At 37.5% G+C, this 20710-nt stretch overlaps 1 protein-coding gene across 2 annotated transcripts in view; it reads left to right on the forward strand.

The window, feature by feature from the left end:
- Positions 1-8803: 8803 nt before the first annotated feature.
- Positions 8804-20710, forward strand: part of LOC311285154 (leucine-rich repeat transmembrane neuronal protein 4) — a 113570-nt gene continuing 101663 nt past the window's right edge. The window contains exons 1-2 of one of the 2 annotated variants that reach the window (XM_084400650.1): positions 8804-8892; positions 13080-14644. In XM_084400650.1, the coding sequence (XP_084256776.1) occupies positions 8889-8892; positions 13080-14644 (1569 nt within the window). In that variant the 5' untranslated portion in view covers positions 8804-8888. Of the gene's footprint in view, positions 8893-12922; positions 14645-20710 lie in introns of those variants that run through there. The other variant, XM_084400649.1, reaches the window with a different exon arrangement.

The raw sequence follows: 20710 nt of genomic DNA on the forward strand, positions 1-20710 counted from the left end.
GCTTTACCTCTGATTTGATCCCTGCTAAAAGACACCAGCATGCATTGCAATGCAGGTCCCAGCTGGTGGACCTGTATTGGCTATGCTATTGATAAGTACAACTTAAGTTGACCAGCATGGTCTTACTGATGTGAGTGGTACCAAAGAATGGATTGTATGAAAGCCGACTGCCTACATATTTCTGCCAAAATCTCAGTGCTATGCGAGAATTGTATTCTCCCATAACAAACTATAATTTTCATAAAACATTATGTTTTAGTAATGAGTTCCAATTACCAAGGATCAGTATTGTTTGGTCCTGTTGTGTGTGTCAGTCACCTCAGTTTGGACTTGGTTTTCATTCGCACCATTTCTCCTTGTCTTGTTTGTTGTCATGGTCAGATATTTGATTTTGTCATTCAGTTCAGATGTGTGTTTCTAATCAGCCTTGTTTGTACGTGTATTTAAGCTCCCTTGTTTCTGTTCATTGTTGTCGGGTCTTTTTGCTGTTTGGATGTGTGTTACGTTACTCTCTCTCTCTCTGTGGATTTATTAAAGACTGCATCATACAAAACTGCACGTTCCAAGGCAATTCAGTGGGCCTTTAAGTGCAATGTGAGTGCAGGTCAGCGGGGTAGTGGGGAGGGGGTACAATCGTGTCAGGGCACGGTACAAGTCAACCGTGCCTAGTGTGAGTACACCCTTCTTGAACGTGCTTATTATGATAATTAGGGCAATCTGCAATGGGCTTTCTGGTGTGTTTTTCAATAAGTTGGTCAACAAGAATTTAGCAAGACTGCCCCTTTTTTTGGAACAGCCTTGTCATCTGGAGCATGTCTTATAATGCTGTGTGTTGGCATAATAATGTTGGCAGCTCACAAGGTTTCATAACAGAGCAAGGGAGTGATAAGCAAACTCAATGAGTGTGAAAAGAGCTTAAAGAAACTGCCAAAATGTTTGTTTGGCTCTTAAACCGAACATTCCCCTATCTAGTAACAATTCATCTGTATATAAAAGACCAAAATGAAATGACTCAGCTCTAGATCAGTGTTTACAAGCCAACCACACACAATGATATAAATGAAAGTGGAAACACAAACTGCCTCCTTTACAAAGCACAGATAATGTTGGGCTTGAATTCCTATTTTGTCTGAGTGGAATATGAAACAGTATAATTTAATGACCTTTCATAATTGCTATGACACTGATGGGACAGGGTATTGATTTGAAGGCCTCTTTTACTTTAGCTGTTCCCTCTGATGGTCTCTTCATGTTTTGTTTGCATATCTGGGCATTACGATGAGTGGCGCTTGTTTAACACTGATGGTTTTGACAGGCAGGACTGTATCAGCAGAAACACAGGCCATAAATCGCCCTGGTTTCAGATTCTGTCCCAGGTTCTGTGGGGCTATAAATGAATCTGCTCAGCCAATATTAAAACACTGCACACATTGCTGTGAAGCATTAAGAAAATCAAAGAATATGTATACAGTACATCAGTGTTTAAAAACATTATTATTCTTAGTTCAATTCTCAGTTTGAACAACTATGGTTGTATAAAATCAAATGAACAGAATAAAAACATAGCTGTAAATAAGACACAAGATAGCACAATAAACACACTGCTAATATGCACTAAATAACAGAATTGTTATTTAAAAAATATATAGTATCTTGGCATTTTCTGTGGCATTTCTTTTATATATATATATATTATTTCTCATTCCAAAAGGTTTATCTACTTTGAATGTTTTCTAAAGATGGGTTGCGGTTTTCTTTTCTCTCTAAGACCATGGTGGTTAATGTGTGACTCTGATCCATGCTTTTTGTTCTGCAGTAATTTACAAAAAGATCCATATGTCCTGTTCCTGTAAATCCAATCCCAGCATCCTATGATTCTCTGTTTAGATAACAGCTCTCCAGATTGGGACACAGCATGTGCAAAGGTTGGTAAGGTCCCCCCATACACACACACACACGCGCACACACACACACACGTTGGTGCACCTATTATTATGAGGACATTCCATAGGCATAATGATTTTTATACTGCACAAACTGTATATTCTCTCCCCCACTATCCCTACCCATCATAGAACACTTTCTGCATTTTTATATTTTTGATAAATTATTGTTTATAATGTTTTTTAAACATATTAATTACGAGGTCTCAGGAAATGTCCTCATAAACCACGTTTACGTTGTAATCCCAGTGTAATACCCATGTCATTATGCAAATTTGTGTTCTTATAAATCATATAAAGAACCACACACACATTCTTGTACATCTATTTATTTTTTTGACATTTATTGACACAATGCAATTTCTAGCTCCTTACCCATCACAACTAAGTGCCTAACCTGAACCCCTACCCTAAACATACCCTTAACCTAATTATAACCTTATTCATAAAACCAAGTCTTGACCCTTTTACAGGCCTTTAAAGGGGTCCCAGAAAGTGAGGACAGGCCAAAATGTCTTCTCTCTTTGTCCTTACTCCGATGGTCTAAAACTCAAACCGGTCCTCACAAAGATAGTTGCACACACACACACACACGCGCGCACACACACACACACAAAATGATGCAAACGCTCCAGAACTAAATTGCCGCCACACTTCACAAGTCTTGCCAACAAACCAGCAAAACATCTGTCATTATATTTGCCTCAGTTTGGTGAGTTTAATGTTTCGACTTTAACTTTATTTCACAGTTTAGTGAAAGTGTAACAATCACCACCTGGTGATTACTCAACCTTTTAAATTTGGAACAGGGATTTGTTAAGAAGACAAATATAAGAAAACCAGCGCTGCATGTCTCTAGAGCCTTTCATCAGTACTGAGGCAAGCACAAAAGTACCCTTATTTTCTAGGGGGGATCGGGGGTCCTGGACCCCGGTGAGAAAAAACTGCACCAAAGCAGTTTGGTTCCTTTTGAGAGCAACATTTGTATATTTTCTCGAGAGCTTCTGTAAGAGCTTTCTATTTACAGCATATTTAAAGGTAGGGTAGGCAAATTTGTTTTATAAACACTTTTGAAACTCTCTTCACATCCGCATAGAAATCAATATTAGAAGTGGTCTAAATATTAAAACGTAGGCTACATATATCATCAGTGGAAGTCTCAGGACCAAAAAATTTTCATGATGTCCTACATGCCTGTCAACATATGTATTTCCATACCTCCGCACAGACATCGCACGTCATCAGCGCGTTCCGAATGCAGAGTTGTAGGCTTTAGTGCAACCAGTCCTGTTGAGTTTAAATTGCATATATACTGAAACATTCTCTCAGAGATGTGGTCACCTCATTCAATTCCTCCAAAACAGCTGAGAAAATAATGTTGTTGAGATATATCAGTTTGGAAAGGGTTCGAAAACTATTTCAAAGGTTCATGGACTCAATTGAACCACAGTGCGAGCCATTAACTGCAAATAGAACATGCACAGAAAAGTCGCCAACCTGCCAAAGTTTCTCCAAGGTCATAGCAGCACCTCCTCTGGGAAGTTTAAAAAAAAAAATCAAAGAACTGCAGATATCTCTAGCATCAGCTATAAGGTCAGTGTTCATGACTTGAAGAAATAGAACAAAAAGAAGAGTAGCAAGGTGAAAACAAATGCTTGCCAAGAAGAACATCAAAGCTCATCTCATGTTTGCACCTGAATGATCCCTGGATGAATTCTAGGAAAATATAGTACATTGAGCACATCATTTTACTGCAAGAACTTCATACAGTATCTAGTAAAACATAATAGTGACAGTTTGATTCTATATGGATGTTTTGCTGTTATCACTGTGGGAAACATACGTTTTTCTATACCAGGCAATTCTTAAGGAGAATATCCATCCATCTGTGTGTAAGCTGAAGCTTAAGTGTAACTGGGTGATGCAGCCAGACAACAAACCAAAATCCAGAAGCTATTGCACGTCTGAAAGGAAACAAACATGCAAGTTTTGGAGTGGCCTAGTCAATGTTCTGATCTGAATCCTTTGAGATGATGTGGCAGGGACTAAAAAGAGCAGCTCATATATTAGAATATCTACCAGTCTATCGAACATAATGACTTTCTACAGAGAAGAATTGGCCAAGAGTTGTTCTTCTTTTTAATCTTTAAATATTTAATATTTTATTATTTATTTAAATGGATAGTTCACCCAAAAAATTAAATTCTGTCATTTACTCACCCTCAAGTTGTTCCAAACCGAATTTCAAAGAAGAAAGCAAGTTCTTTTCTGTGGTTTATTGCAATTTGTACATTTGCGCTATTTATGTAAACGCTAACACTTCAAATAATTAATTGGTTTGAGTAGAGCCAACTTAAATTAAACAAATTAGTTCAAACAAATCAACTTTTATGAGTATTTAGAACCTTCTTTATTTCTGAGTTCACAAAACTGACACATTTTAAGTAATCTGAATTGTTTCGTTGTTTTGAGTTTTATGAACTTGATTCTTTTAATTTAGACTAACTTTAATTTAACTGAAACTGGGCTGGGATTTCTATTTCCCTGCATGCTTTTCCACGACACTCAAAGGGAGAGTAAATGCTAAAATGAAATGTTATATAATGTTCTGCTTACTTAAACTTTGAATTTCTTAACTTAAAAGAATTGATGGAACTGATTGCCTACATTTTTTTGAGTAAAAAAAATGTAACTGTAAAAATTCAGGTTTACAGTGTACTTGTTATTGTAGTATAATGGTTTTCTTGGCTATTAAGTCAATATTTTGAAATGGTAACGCACTTGATTATCGTAAAAGCCCCAGATTTAGCTTCATGTTTCCACTCCTTCCCGTGATGTAAACCCGGACAGATATCTAAATAACGTCAGCATGTGAAGCAGCAAAAAGAAGGATAGCACTGTCACCAGAGTGGAAGCACTACATGGGACAAGGGCAGCTGCCAGCATCATAACTTCACAGGGCATTAATTGTTTCACTGCTGTCAGCAGGACTGTCTCTGCTCGTTGAACCCTGGCCAAGGAGCGGCCCATCAGCCAAATTGAAGTCCAGTAGGTATATAAGTAAGAGTTCCAGGGAATTATGTTTTCGCATTACAGACCAAGGTGTCAAGCTCAATTTCATGAAAAAGTGCTGAGGCCAGGTAGAACTCTCGAAATGTGCAACTGACAATTATACCTACTAACAGAATGACAGCTTGCTCAATAAATGATCAGAGAAAGTTTTTAGTGTTCATAAAAAAAAGTATGCAAATGGGTAAAGATTTAGTTTTTGCTTGCTGTGCAAAAAAAAAAAAAAAACACTGGAAAAAATACTTCCATTGATTTACATTGAGGGAGCCATAATGTAAATATACTTGCAGATGGGCTCTTTTGACTTGGGCCTGTAAGCAAACCAATAGCAACCATCCAGGGGTGCGCTTCCCAAAGCCAACTATGGTCTCAAGTTCTGTCGTTACCAATAGAGTTCAATGGAAATTGCAATCGTAGTTGGCCAACAATGCTTTTGGGAAACACACCCCAGAATGCCCTAACCGCAGAATATTTAAGCAACAGAATAGCACCCTATCAGTGATGCGAACCACCAAAACCCACAAAAAATATTTGTGGTCCTGAGGTGGATAAACCAACGTAGTCAGGAACACAGACTTTTCTCCAGCCATGACCTCTTTCTGAACTGTTGTTAAAGACTGCTGCTGTCTGGCCTCGATTTCTAAGCAGTTGTACAATTGCTGAGACTCAGAGCACAGTGATAAGCTGTTTTCTTTAAAGACAGAGAGGAAATGTTGGAAACACAAGCCTCTTTCATTCTTGGCAACTATACCTTTATCTCATTCAGGCATTCACATATTATGTAATGTATATTCTGTAAAATACATATATGGTCAGCTTCACAGTAATTGTCTTTGCTCAATCAGTTCACTTAGCCTCGAGAGGTTGAATGCTTCTGTTAACTGGCTTGTTAGTTTGAAGGGGACACTTGATGGACAGAAATTGTATGGTTGTGCTAATGATGAAGCAGGAAATAGCAGTGCCACTCAAACGTTTCCTTTGTAATGAGGACAATCACAGACAATCAGATTCAAGTCCATGTGAAAACCCATAATAATTTATTAGACTGTCATTGTGGAATTCATGACAGCAATGTCAATCAAACCCAGGGCCTTGAGGTCAGTCTATGTCAAATTGAAACCTATCTGAAATAATTATTGACATATTATTTAGATAAAACATATATAAGGAAAACAAGGGACAACTTATAAGCAGGACTAAATCATTGTGGTGTTTGTAGTCCATTTAGTTACTTAAAGATACAGCACTCTATAGGATAATATACAAAACTGCATGTGTCCTGTGGAAGAACATTGTAGCCAGAGCTACTTCTCTCTGTTTATGTACAGTAAATGACAAGTCACACAGGTGAGCTACTATGCACCAGTTGGCATCCCGCTCTGTCTAAAATAGTCAGAATAGCTGCACTGTAGTGATTCAGGATAGGACAAAAACCCGGTTTGGAAGATTGATTAATGATGTACTCGCTCTTTATATAAATTTGGCACATTTTGAACAAAAAAAAATAGTTTTACTTTAACAATTTGTAAACACATATAAATGTATATTTTCAAATATTGTATATTTATGGAATATGCATTAATGTATATTTATTGAATATAGCAGTGTTTATTATAAATTATTTATTTGTGCACATCATTATTTTTATTTTTTAATTCATGAGCCCGCCTAATTTTCAATCAAAAAAAACGTCTCCTTCCACTTGCAATGACATTTCTTCTCTTCTCCAATGATGGCAATCTCATTACCAGCACGAGGGCAGGACAACCTATAACTCACATGAGATGATCCAATCAATTCCTGATGGACAAAATCAAATCCTGTCCTAAATTCTTTCAAAAAGAAAAGTTTCACTTAGAGAAGAAAAGACTATAGCAACATCCATTTCATGTCAACTTTAAGTATGTCAATTGTCGACTTTAAATAGTTCACCCAAAAATAAAAATTCTGTCATCATTTACTTCCCTTCATGTTGTTCCAAACCCGTACAACTTTCGTTCGTCTTCTTTTTAATAAAATCGGAGAGATTTCTGGCCATCCATTAACAGCTACGCAACCACCCCTTTCACGTTTCAAAATGTTTATGATAAAGTGATCATAAAATCCATATTAATTGAGTGGTTTAGTCCTAATTTTCTGAAAAGACTCGATCACTTTATATGATGAACAGATTTAATCTAGGCTTTTATTCACATAAACATTTATCAGGGAACATAAACAGAAGCTCAAATGGACCTGCTTGACGCATGAGAACAAACCTCATTAGTTATTGTGGAAGCTCAAACGTGCACAAACTTAACACATGAGAATGAACCTCATTGGTTCTTGCAGAAGCTCAAACGTGCTGTGTAACACACGAGAATGAATCTCATTGGTTCTTGCAGAAGCTGTACTTCATAACAGGAGAATGAACCTCATTGGTTCTCGCACATCAAGGGAACACGCTTGAGCTTTTATCACAAGTGTGTGTGTGTGTGTGTGTGTGTTGATGAATGTTTATATGTGAATAAAAGCCTATTTTAAATCTGTTCAGTGTATAAAGCGATCCTCATATTTTATTAAAATTCATTTGTGCTCCGAAAATAAACGGAAGTCTGGGTTTGGAATGACATGAGGGTGAGTAAATGATGACCGAATTTTCAGTTTTGGATGAATTTCCCTTTAAGTAGCCTATGTGCAAATAAATTAACGTTTAAAAAAACTACATTTCACACCATCATCTATGACAGCAGGAGAATGCTAAAATAAATAGCATGATACATAATTAAGTACTCACCTAATATGAATAATTTCCCTTTAAAAGTTTGAAGCTGAAAGAAAGAAACATAAACTATATCGAGTCAATTTTAGGCTATTTCAAATAAAATCGTAGTGACATTAGTTATTTTCACAAGCACTAAAACGCAGCAATCCACGCAAAGTCGAAATTCAGTTTTCATTTATTTTCGGATAAAGAATCTAAAACTTCAAAAGGAACATAAGCAGTAGGCCTACATAAAAAAAAGATTTTGATATTTGTGATGATTTCTTGTTGGCTCAAGAAATAGACGTCCCTCTTCAGCTGGATCGTGTGTTCTTCTTTTATGGTAGTCGATTTAATAGACTTGTAGTGTCACCCACTCGTTTTCCTCTGGAAATATCGAGTGAGAGTGAAATGAGAGGAGAAGAGATTGCTGCTGGAGATGACAGTTCGCCAGAAGAGGGCATTCGGATTCTGTCTGACAAAGTTATGGTGCGACAGGCGGTTGTGGTTAACCACTCACAATCCTGCTGCATCTCTGTACTGTCGGGAACTGTACAGGAGAGGAGAAACATTCCCGATGGAGTGGAGTACACTTCTAAACAATATTCTCTGAGTGCAATAATTTTGGACTGGATTGAAATCTCTTAAACATCATAATTCTTATTTATAACAAAATATCCACGGATTAATCTACGGTACGCATCATCATCATCTCGGGAAAGACAGTGTTTGCGCATTATGCTGCGATGGAATACACTGAGGTGGAAGGGGATTGCTGGGATTTCCATAAGTTTGACTTGTGGTAGATAGCCTAACTTGGATTTGGAATCGCGCGTCTCCGGTTCTGTTTGTGACTTGATGTAAAAATGTTAGGATTTAAAATGGATTCTTTCTGTTCGAGTGGATGTTTATTATGAACATTTTGTTTTGAGGGGAATTAAAAGATATGGTCAGTGGTCAGTCAGGAGAGACTGAAGATTTCCCGCGTCTGCTCTGCGGTGGAGGACTACAGGCGGGAACGTGCGCGTGTGGAAGAACCGAACCATCTGAAGAGAGCGCGTGCCATGCCGTTTCGGGTCTCGAGCGGTAGAAAGCTGTAAAACCTGTGGCGAGGAGTTGACTGAGACGCGGTGATGGGTAAGTTTGACTATCACTCGGACATAAGTGAACATGGAAACCACGGTAGATGTTTATGGTGATAAATTAGGGGGACATTTCCTGCAGTTGAATTATGTTTTCTTTGAGATGTGAATTGTCTTCAAACGGTGTCTATGCATTAAAACAAAAGAGACCGCATGTACTCTGAAGCATAACATGTTTATTATGCATGCATTCATATGGTGCTGTCTTTAAGACAATTTGTATGCATATTTTGCATATGATAATAATACATATTTCTTGATCAAATCTGACCCTGCATTCAGTTCACAGTGGTATGATTCTGCTGAGGTATAGTCAAGTGTATCCGTCCATTCATTGATTCGATGATATTTTGTATATTTTTCGTTTATATGTGTAAGTGTCTGAAAACCAGAACTGATCTTTGACTTTTTTTCTTTTTTTTTTGTCACAATAATATAAATGATCATTTAGGCTACTATCCTACAACAAAAACACATTATGTATTATGATGAATATTTTATTTAGTTATGCTGCTACTTGTAACATATCGTCAAAATTGTAAATATTTTTAGAAAATGTATGTATTGCTGTTATTTATGCCATTATATTTATGCAAAGCTGTTTGGTGATCTGGTAGCAAACTGATGTCAATCTGTGGTGTGGACTTTAGTGATAAGGTTTAAATGTTAAGCTAGATATTTTTCACTAGAAAATCAATGGCTATATGCAAAGTTTGAGTGTCTAAACATTAAATTGAATAACTAATTGTACCTGTAAACTATGTTGTGCTTTTCAGTTGGGATCCAAACTGTGCCATCCAACCATAGACCAGACAACCAATTAAGTTGGAAAGTGTGAATATCGGTAATTAAAAAAAATAATGTAAAAAAAATAAATAAGAAATTGGTCAACTGATTATCAGCCTATCACTTTTTTTTCTTTTTTTTTATCTCTCACTGATTTAAATATAGCAGACTGATGCCAACTCATTTTTTAACACTGAAATGCTAATTGAACCTCATTTTTGGCAAAAAGGCAATTTCTCAGAGTGTGCCCGTGCATTATTGATAGTGTGGAGATCGTACAGCGATAGTTAATATACTTTCTTAGATTTATATTGGAAAAGGTGCACATTATGTGCATGCATTGTCATTTGTACACTTGTGCATACAATGCTTGGAAGGCTAATAGTTTTGCATTAATTACTTGTTTGAGCAGCTGGAGTTATTTCTTCATCAAAGAAAGGTGAAGCCACATAGATTTTATTTATTGACAGAAAAGCAAATTGACAGTATGCATTGCATCAGTGTTAACAGTGTGATTTTCGATGTTAATTTGCATTTAATTTAGCATTTATTAACGGATGCATTTCGCATGCTTACAACATGCATAAATATTTACCAGAGTTATATTTCTTACATGTTTTTCATGATTATTGAAACTAAACTCATCATTATTTAACTAAGCATTGCAATTAACTGTAAGTCACAGACCTTCTCATGGCCACATTAGAGTACTTGATTATGGATGTGCTTTCAATCATTTTACAGGGGCTATTTGACAGATATGTGACCTGCTCTGATTGTTATTCGTTAGCGGCATGCGGCGAGATGGCCTTCCACAGCTCGTAAAATGATGAGCTATGCTTGCTGCTTTGCGGCACTGTAGTGGGAGATCTTGACAGCAAACATAAAATAACCAACCTGGTAAAATTTTGGAGCATCACTGTGAAGGGTATGTAGGCCTAAAATCAGTTTTACCAAGAGAAGAAAAAGTGTAGATGCATCTAAAATAAGAAAAGTGGCAGAGCATGTTTGTTACAAATTAATTTTCATTAGACTTCACTTGGATCATTAACTTTATCAGCATCATTTCATTAGCAAATGTCATTAAGCGGATACAGTCTGATTGTCTGGTTAGTGTGAATGGAAGCCAGTGACGTAATTACTTTATTGTACTGCAGCCTGCTTGTGCATCAGTTGTTGGCAAGTGTATGCTCATGGACATCAGCGCATCTGTGCTTTGTTTTTGTGATTGTTATTAATCGCAATCAGTGGATCCCAAAAATTGTTTGGACTCTGAAGCCACACGCAGAAATGTATGAATGTCATTGCGTTAAATAAGAAGATATCAAACGAAGTGACATTTTTAGGTTCTACATGATACTGTAACAATCAATATGGTTTTCAAAAATTAAGACAGTTATTCAGACATTTTCTGGTTGTTAACTAGGTTTAACTGACTTAATACATCCACTAATAATCACATCAAGATCAGCAAGATTTTTTAGGCCATGGTATATTATAATCAGGAACAGAAGGTGCATTAATAATGTTCTTGACCATTTAAATGTTTGGTCCTGATAAGCCGTTAAATGCAGTGAAGTACCTTATGAATATTTTCTCCTTTTCAACCTTAGAGAACATCTGGTAGAATTACTTTAACATTGTATAGATTCAGATAAACCATTTGGTTCCATGCACGTTTCTAAAGGTGTTATTTGGATGGTTTTGCAATAAATTTGCCTTTAAGCTAAATGTTTATTTTGATATTTCATATAACCACTTTCATGATTTCTTGTTATGACAATATTAATGTATCATCACCACATTATTTGTCTCAGACAGACAGATAATGCCTCAGGAACTTCATTTCAGAATGCTATTTCTAGCCAGCTTTGTAAAAGTTGCATCAGGAATGGAACTGAAACCCTTTTACAGCAACACAGTGTGGGTATGAAGGCCGGAAAGACACAGCACAAATGATAAAATCCCATTACTGGAAAATGTCCAGACTTCAGCCAAGACCTTCACATAAAGAACATGCGTATTTTACCCAGACCTCTAACCTCTTGATCCAATGTTTAGTTGTGAATTCACTGCTGATATAAGGCCTCACTTCAACCTCCCATTTGTTTTGACAAGTACAACACCTAGGCTTTCCTTTGTGCAATAAGGAAAGATGGACAAAGGCTGCTAGCAGAGTCACTGAACATCCAGGCAAATATAAATGATTTGGTTGACTGACAATCATTTAGATTATAATTAGCGACTGATACGATGGCCGAGGCATATCTCTCAGGACATTTCCTTTCATACTGTAGTGGGCTTATGTCCAAGCTTATTGGAAGACAGGCATGTTTGCCATTGCCAGAGAGAAGAATTAAACAACATAGCATGACTGGATTGATTTACACAATCACCACTGTTAATTGGGTCCTGTGTGGTATCATATTGCTGTATAAATGTAATATTTCAAGGGTTTATAATCACAGAACAATTACAATATTTCTTCTCTCATTAATCGTATTAATCTCTGCTTTGAAACTGCTCAACAATTAGGGCTGGGTATTGTCAATTACCTCATAATATGATGCACACCACAATGCACATTTTATGATTCAACATGTCGCAATATATCACAGCGTCCTAATAGGATCACGATTGAATCTGCGCCAAACAAGTGTGAGAGATACTTTGTCAGGGAAAGTGAATCTGCTGTATCTGTTTTAAACTCTTTTGCACTGTTTGCTTTAGAGGTTGACCGATAGTGGATTTTAATTTAAAATGTATTAGTAAATGTTGAAATTAACCAACTAACAATGAATAATACTTTACAACATTTATTAACCTTAGTTAATGCTAAAAAATTAATCTTATTGTAAAGTGTTTACCATTTCATATAAATCAAAAGAGTCGTGCTTAAAGATGGCCATCTTTAAATATCTGCAAAGGCCAGAACATTAAAATTGCATAAAAGTATTTTACATGTATAGTCTATCACTTTATTTGCTTCTATATTAGAACACTTGATGATTATCTAATCAAACTAACAGTATGTATTACAGTGATAAAAAATAATAGAATCTCGTACTGTGTAATGACAACGCTTCCTTCTCAGCCGTTCCAGCAACGGACGCAACTTGGAAAAATTATCGGTGTGGATTTTTGCCGATAACGATAGTTCGACCAATTAACTATCGGTACCGATATATCGGTGGAACCGATGAATCGGTCAACCTCTAGTTTGCTTCACTTTTGCCCAGTATTGTGTCTAGTATTGTACACATTAAATATAAGTTGAACTGAATAATCCCATTTGTAATGGCATGATTTAGGTGTTATCAAATTATGTAATGTATTTGTACATTCAGAGATTACGTCGTTTTTTGACTGTTTTTTTCTTTTCTTTTTGCATTTCAGGCTTTGCCATGAGGCACCGCTGGTTCATGGTGCCACTGCTAATGCAGGCATGGCTTTCTGCCACTCCTTGCTTTGGTGAGCGTCCTTGCCCTCGGAGCTGCCGATGTGATGGCAAGATTGTATACTGTGAGTCTAGTGCATTCCGTGATGTTCCCAAGAACCTCTCTGGTGGCTGTCAAGGCCTGTCCCTGCGGTATAACAGCTTGGCAAGCCTAAAGGCTGGACAATTTGTTGGCCTCAACCAGCTCATTTGGCTGTACCTGGACCACAACTACATTGCCAATGTGGATGCACGTGCTTTTCAAGGGATACGGAGGCTCAAAGAGCTAATATTGAGCTCCAACAAGATCACAATTCTGCATAACACCACATTTCACCTGGTACCAAACTTGAGAAACCTTGACCTTTCTTACAACAAGCTACAAGCTCTGCAGCCAGGGCAGTTCCAGGGTCTACGCAAGCTACTTAGTTTGCACATGCGCTCAAATTCCCTTAAGAATCTTCCCTCTCGCCTTTTTCAGGACTGTCGTAATCTTGAGTTCCTTGACCTTGGCTACAACCGTCTGCGCAGCATTACTCGCAATTCAATGTCTGGCCTGCTGAAGCTAACTGAGCTGCATATTGAGCATAACCAGTTCTCCAAAATCAACTTTTTCAATTTCCCACGCTTCTATAACTTACGTGCTCTTTACCTACAGTGGAACCGCATTAGGACCATGAGTGAAGGCCTTACATGGACCTGGACATCATTGCAGAAGCTGGACCTTTCAGGAAATGACCTGCAGGAGATAGATGCAGAAGTGTACCGGGCCATGCCGAATCTGCAGACACTTAACCTGGATTCAAACAAGCTTGTCAATGTGTCTCAAGAAGCTGTGGATGCCTGGATCTCTCTGACTGCAATTAGTCTGGCAGGAAATATGTGGGACTGTGGACCAGTTGTGTGTCCGCTAGTGGCCTGGCTGAGAACCTTCCGTGGAAACAAAGAAATTAATATGATTTGCGCATCACCCAAAGAAGTTCAAGGGGAGAAGGTTATGGATGCAGTTGACGCCAATAGAGTTTGCATGATTGCTCCTGCCATGCCATCAACCGTAATTGCTCCCTCTACCCCTTTTGTCGCCTTTGCACAGACCCCAGCCAGCTCTTTTGTCCCGACTCTTAAATCTGGAGACAGCAGAGGGGGTCTGGGGACATCCTTGGAAGGTACCACCTCTTCAGCACCTTCTCAGCCCGCTGTCCCACCACCTGAGCAAGACTTCGAACCAGTATCATTCCACAAGATAGTGGCAGGAAGTGTTGCCCTTTTCCTGTCAGTTGCTATGATCCTCCTGGTAATTTATGTCTCGTGGAAGCGCTATCCAAGCAGTGTAAAGCAGCTGCAGGAAAACTCGGCTGCAGCTCGCAAACGTCGGAAAAAGTCACGGGAGACAGAGCGCACACTCAGCACACCATTGCAGGAGTACTATGTGGACTACAAGCCTAATAACACAGAGGGCACAGATATGCTAGTCAATGGTACAGGACCATGTACCTACACCATCTCTGGCTCCAGAGAATGTGAGGTAAGACTCCATACCTCGACTTACAATCCATTGGGTTTGGTGGGAAAAGAGGTCAATTCTTTAGCTGCTAAAAAAAAGTCCTTCTGTTGTTGTGCTGTGTTTGATGCCATTTTTAGAAGATTGTTGCGCGGGAGGGATATGTTTTTGGCAGGGATATATTTTAGGAGGGACACATTTTTTAAATGTTTTTGGCACAGTATGCGATTTGTTTAACCTTGGATGAGGTGTTCATTTACAATTACATATTGATTTGTTAGTGCATATTTGAGGAGTCCTGTTAATTAATTAGATTTTTTTCTTTTAGGAGCAGTTTTATTCTAGGCTGTAACATTTATACAAGTGTACCTGCAATACTTTCTTCTACCTGGTAGACATCTACTTGAAGATGATAGGGTGGTTTTAATTATGCTCTCTCAGGCAGGCTCTTGCTTCTTCTTTTATCCCATAAAGATGTGTGATTCTTTGAAAAATTCAGTTATAGTAATCACAGGATAACAAACTCCCTCAAAAAACTGCTGTTTCACAATTATTTATTTGTCCTCATTAAAATATGTGTGTGTGTGCTTAACTGCTCCCAAGACCAAAATGGAATGGATTTGTCTATTGGGAACTTCAAACACATTCTGTTAGTGAAAAACCTCCTAACCATCCTTCTAATCCTGACTCCTATACACTCATTGGTTCTTTCAACACTGTTTGATCCATGCTCAGTCAAACGGCTCTATTTCTATATTTTCTCTCTTCTTTTCTTTTCATGATCTTCCCGGGGCTATGAGAATGTCTTTAATGACACCCCCACTTTGTCTTCCAAGGGCTCTTTTTGACTTCTTCCATGTGTATCACTTCATACCTATTTTTTGGCCTCTTATCTTTGCTTCACACTCGTCTTTCTCTCTTGAATCATCTCTCCCTCATTTTAGATCACCCCCTTTTATACTTCAGCACAACCTGCAGTTCCAATTTACAAAATACTAATTTTCTCAGTGTGTTACTCAGGACTTCGCTGACATATGTGTTGGAATCAATTGATGCATTTTAAGGAGCTGGTTTTGTGTGTTGTTTGTATGCTTCACTATATTTACATATGTTCATGCTTTTCCCAAGGCAACTGTTACCGTTACTCCTTCGGGCTAAGAAACCTGCCAGTAAGGTGTCATTACACAGTAAGGTGTCATTAAAGGCAGACCTGATTCTGGCAGAGCCATGATAGGGCATATGTGCTGTGGCTAGCAAGACAGGCCTGAGTGAAACAAGAAAGGCAGGGAGACATGCTAGCAGGCCGATTGGCATGATGGTAAACAGGCGATGCCAAAACAAGTCGCAGGAAGAGAAGACTATAAAGGTGGGTGAGAGCACAAAGGCACACAGAATGGCATTCTGACAATGACGTTGACCTCTCCACATGGGCCCGTGTCCGTTCTCTGATCTGTCGCCTCAAAGCGTTTTTGAAGTGATCAGAGGTGCACTTTAGAGTCCAGCAGATTGGCATATTTTTCTCTTGTGATTTCCCCAAGTCAAGGAACAAACTTTTTTTCTTTATTACGTGCAAATCCCTAAGTCTCTTATAGCATCTTTGCCCTTATGATGATATATCTTGGTAACACAAGAAAGAACAACTGAAAGAAGAAAACAGTTTGTCTATAGTACACTACCGTACATGTTTTCCATTATAAAGTAATTATATCCATTTGGTCACTTTTATGCATTCGTTAGCCAGCGAAGCTGCACATTTAAAGTTAGTGACGAGATAGCAAATTGAAATGATCATGCAGCTGACAGAAACAATAAACAAATCAGAATTGCATTCGATTTCAGTTTTTTTTTTATCATCACTGTAATACATATTTTGTTATGTATTATTATACATTTGTTAATGTCTAATTTAAATGCTATGGCCTTTGTGTAGATATTTAAAGATGACCATCTTTAAGCATGACTGTTTGTATTTATATGAAATGGTATCCTTTTACAATAAAATTCCATTTCTAACATTAACTAAGGTTAATAAATTCTCTAGAAGTTCCATTTACTTATACATTTTAAAAATGTTTAAGTTCTATTAATTTTAGTTAATGTTCTATGAACTAACATGAAAGTAAAGTTATAATTAATATATTTATAATTCATATTTATATATTTTATATATTTAAATTGTAAAATATTTCAAGTACAGTACAAGTACAGTCATGGTTCAGATCAGTTTTTTCTTTCTTTTTTGTAATAAAGTTCAGCCCTATTTACTTGGAATGTTATGTTTGGTTTTATTCAGTATCAATTTGAAAAACTATCAGTTGATAAACCGGTTATTGGTCAGTGTGGTCCAACCTACCTTATCGTTATCGGTAAAATATCGATATCCAACATTATCGTTATCGGTAAAATCCACTATCGGTTGAACTCTACTCTGAGATGAATGGAACTGGTAATGGTGCTTTCTACAGGTACTAAATACCTCCTTGCTTAGACCTTGCTAACTATTGCCTAAATTTAGTGTGACCTGTCCATAATCATCGAAAGGCTTCATGTTGAGGTCACTTAGTTGACCATAATGTTTTCCATTAATAGTCTATAATTCTGAATTGTTTGCCTCCTTTTTTCCTTCTGCCGTCCTCCATACCACAGCATTGCTACATCAACACTAATGTGGTTTGGCTTCCCTCCCGTGCAGCAAAGCGCACGTCACCCATGATTGATGAGTTCTATTCTCTCTCCTGCGATTTGGTATTCCACACGCACACCTGATTTACGGGCTTTTCACATCAAGCCAAAAGACTAGATTCAAACACACAGTTCAGATTGCTCCTGTCTTGAAAACCAGTGTTCTTCTCATGCCTTACATCACTTCTGTTGCGAATCACAAATGGCATAAAAGTGTGGAAGAGACTGCTAAGAGGGATTGTCCTCTGACCTCACTTTGAGAGAGGTTCTCCGTTAAACTGTCATGCAATTTGGACACCTTTCATCGTAAAATATAAAGCCAAGATCTAATGTCTTCTTTGATCGATTTAGATCAACCGAAAGTCTTTATCGTCAGAACTCATAAAGGCTCAGCTGTGGATGAAGTACCCATTCTATCCATTTATTTAGGTGATGAACTTTGTTTTACTGAACAGTCATCATGCTATAGCAGACTAGAACTGCACTATTATTTTTCTTGATAATGTAGTTGTGATTTATTCTTTTTGGTTAATACAATTACTTGTGAAAAAAAAAGCAAAAAAAAACCCTACTTGACATTTAGAATAGGTAACACGTTCATCCATTTCCACTATTTATTATTGTAGTTGTTAGGAGATGTCACCAAACCGGTCAGTTATCCTAACATTGCAGCTTTTACCTCATTACATGTTGTCATAAAACATAAAATACTCACATGAGTGCAGGAATAAGGGCTTCACACTGCTAGGCCCATTGGGGCTATTGTACATGTATGTACGTATCCTTAGGCGCTGAAATCGTCAAGCGTGTTTTTGAAGGCACCTCATTTAATATTAATTCTTTTTAGTTGTGAGCAATTAGGCCAGTACCATCACATTTTGTCGTATTGTACATTATGTTGCCGTCGCATTTGTATTAAAAGCTTAACCTGTCAGCCCGTGATGCGTTTCGTGGTTTTAAAAGTGCTCTAATTGCTTTTGTAAAAAAAAAAAAAAAACGAAAAAAAAAACAACAAGAACTTTGCTTCGGTGTAACAGTGGAAGGCCTACAACAAGGGCATTAATCATCATTAGACTCAACAAATTTTAGTTAACAAATTGGTGTTCAACAGTACCTTTGACCCCTGCAAATAATGAAAATGGACTAATCCCCCATTTCCCCCCTCCACCAAACAGACAAAAGTGCCTGCTGGAGATTAACGTTCAGAACACAAATCTGGTTAGCAGTTCAGAATGGGCTCATGAATTAAAAACTAGGAACTATACTAAACTAGGGAGAGAAAGGTGAAGTAGAAAAAAATGCACACACAATTAAGTCCATTGTGCTCACTGATCAAAAAAGGCAAACTATTTATATTTTTATAAGTCAAATGAGTGAAAGAGTGGTAGGTGTGTGACTCCCTTAATCAAGCAAATTATGCATGTTTTTGGCATGTAATCTAGTATTTAAAAATGGTATAATGCATGCATCTCCCTGTGTTAATAAGAAAATTGACTAATTTCTTTGCATGTTAAAGTAAACTGCCTACACGTTTTCTAAATTAATCTCATGTATATCAAAGCATATGTTTAAAATTCATTATTTTCTTAAAAAAAAATTATCTTATCTATTTTTTTTCTCTTAATCTCCATGTTTATTTGAAATGGAAATTCGACTTGTACCCCTTGACATGATGCTTTTTTTTTTTGCTAACATGGGATAAGCACTCTCTCTCTCTCTCTCTCTCTCTCTCTCTCTCTCTCTCTCTTTTAAAGTCAAATTTATTGTAGATGCGTTCTTCTAATTTCAGTTGATACCACACATCCTGAAATATAATCAGGAGTATTAATTGCACCTTTAGCACATTTCTCTTTGAGAAGAGAACGGTTTAAAGGCCGCGTTATTCAGTGTGTTGACGTAATTTCCACTGAAAACGGAAGACAGGGCGGAAAATATTGAGCAGATCCTCCCCTTTTTTCAATAGTCAATAGCATTTTGTTTAAATCAGAGCTCTGCCGGAGCCGTTGAGTTTGGCAACGCCACATTTGACTGCTTATGACAGCCACAGTCTAATAGATTCTAATAGTCCCTAGATGAAACTGTTACTAAAGCAAAACAATGAACAAAATCATGTTGAGGATGTGTAGTTTGAAAAGTGTGTAAGTTATGTTGGGGCATGGCACCGGTGTTATCTCTTCTACTCGCCAGTGCTGTTTCTAATGCTGAGTCTGTCTAACCGTTTCTCCTCCTAATCTCCTTCATTCTGTGCAGAATTCAAATGGGTCCGATACGTTTTGTGGCCGACTCGCGCAGATGATCCGCTCTGTGCTGTTGTGTCTCTGAACCAGAGCCTGTGAGCGCACATCAGTGGTTCGCGTGACGCTAATACAAATCCAGACTTCATACACCCCAATATAAAGCATATTTATAGTCTGAATCCTTACCTATCCCCTATATAGCGCACTATGTACCATTAACCTTATAGAAAATAGTAAATGTGTGAACAAATTACCGATTTCAGCCACAGCTTCAGCGTCTGTTTAGTGTAGGGGGTGGGACGCTTCAGATTTTAGAGAGCATTTGATTGGGTTACACTTCATTTTAGGGTGACGTAGTTACATTGTACTTACTCAAATAAGTACAACATGTACCTACTATAGAGTTACGGTTAGGGTTTGGTTTAGGGTTAGTTACTTGTAATTATGCATAGTTTACTGTTATTACTATAGTAAGTAGCTACATAGTAATGTAGTGTACTACATACTTGTACTACATACAAGTACATGTAGTAACGTGTAACTACATGAATGTTAAAATGTTACCTTTGATTTGACAGAAATCTGATATGAAGCTGAAGTGCAGAGTGATGTCATCAAAATTGTTGATCCATATTGATGGAAGTTATAGAGACTGAAAGTTTTCAACGCTTATATCTTCCAAATGCATATTTTGTTGTGGAGCACACTAGCTGATAAACTTGAGGCTAACATATTCATACTAAAAGCCAAAAAACTTCAATTTGGATTTCATGGGGGCTTTAACTATAAAGTTGCACAGCTTACCCCACTTTCTCCTACTGCAAATGAATATTACTGAATGAGTCCAGCAGAAAAGAATATTATCTGATAGTAAAAGAAGTGAGAAGGGATGAGAGTGAGAGGAATCTGTTCTAGATTCTGTGAGTCACAGCCCATTTAATTTAGTACAAATCATGTTTTTTAATGTCTGCGGAGTACATTATAATTTATTGGGATTATCATAAACTTGAGCTTGCAGCCTGGCACAAGGGCATTCCAGCCTCCCCCTCCAGGATGACTTTCTGATAGTGAGCCTGGACGTCAATCATCATGAAATGGCTAACCGCACTTTCTGATTTTTGTCCCAGTATCTTCAGGTTGGCAAAGCTTTGGCACCTGATAAATATTTATG

Source organism: Rutilus rutilus (assembly GCF_951802725.1).
Source record: "Rutilus rutilus genome assembly, chromosome: 25".
Classification (NCBI taxonomy): Eukaryota; Metazoa; Chordata; class Actinopteri; order Cypriniformes; family Leuciscidae; genus Rutilus; species Rutilus rutilus.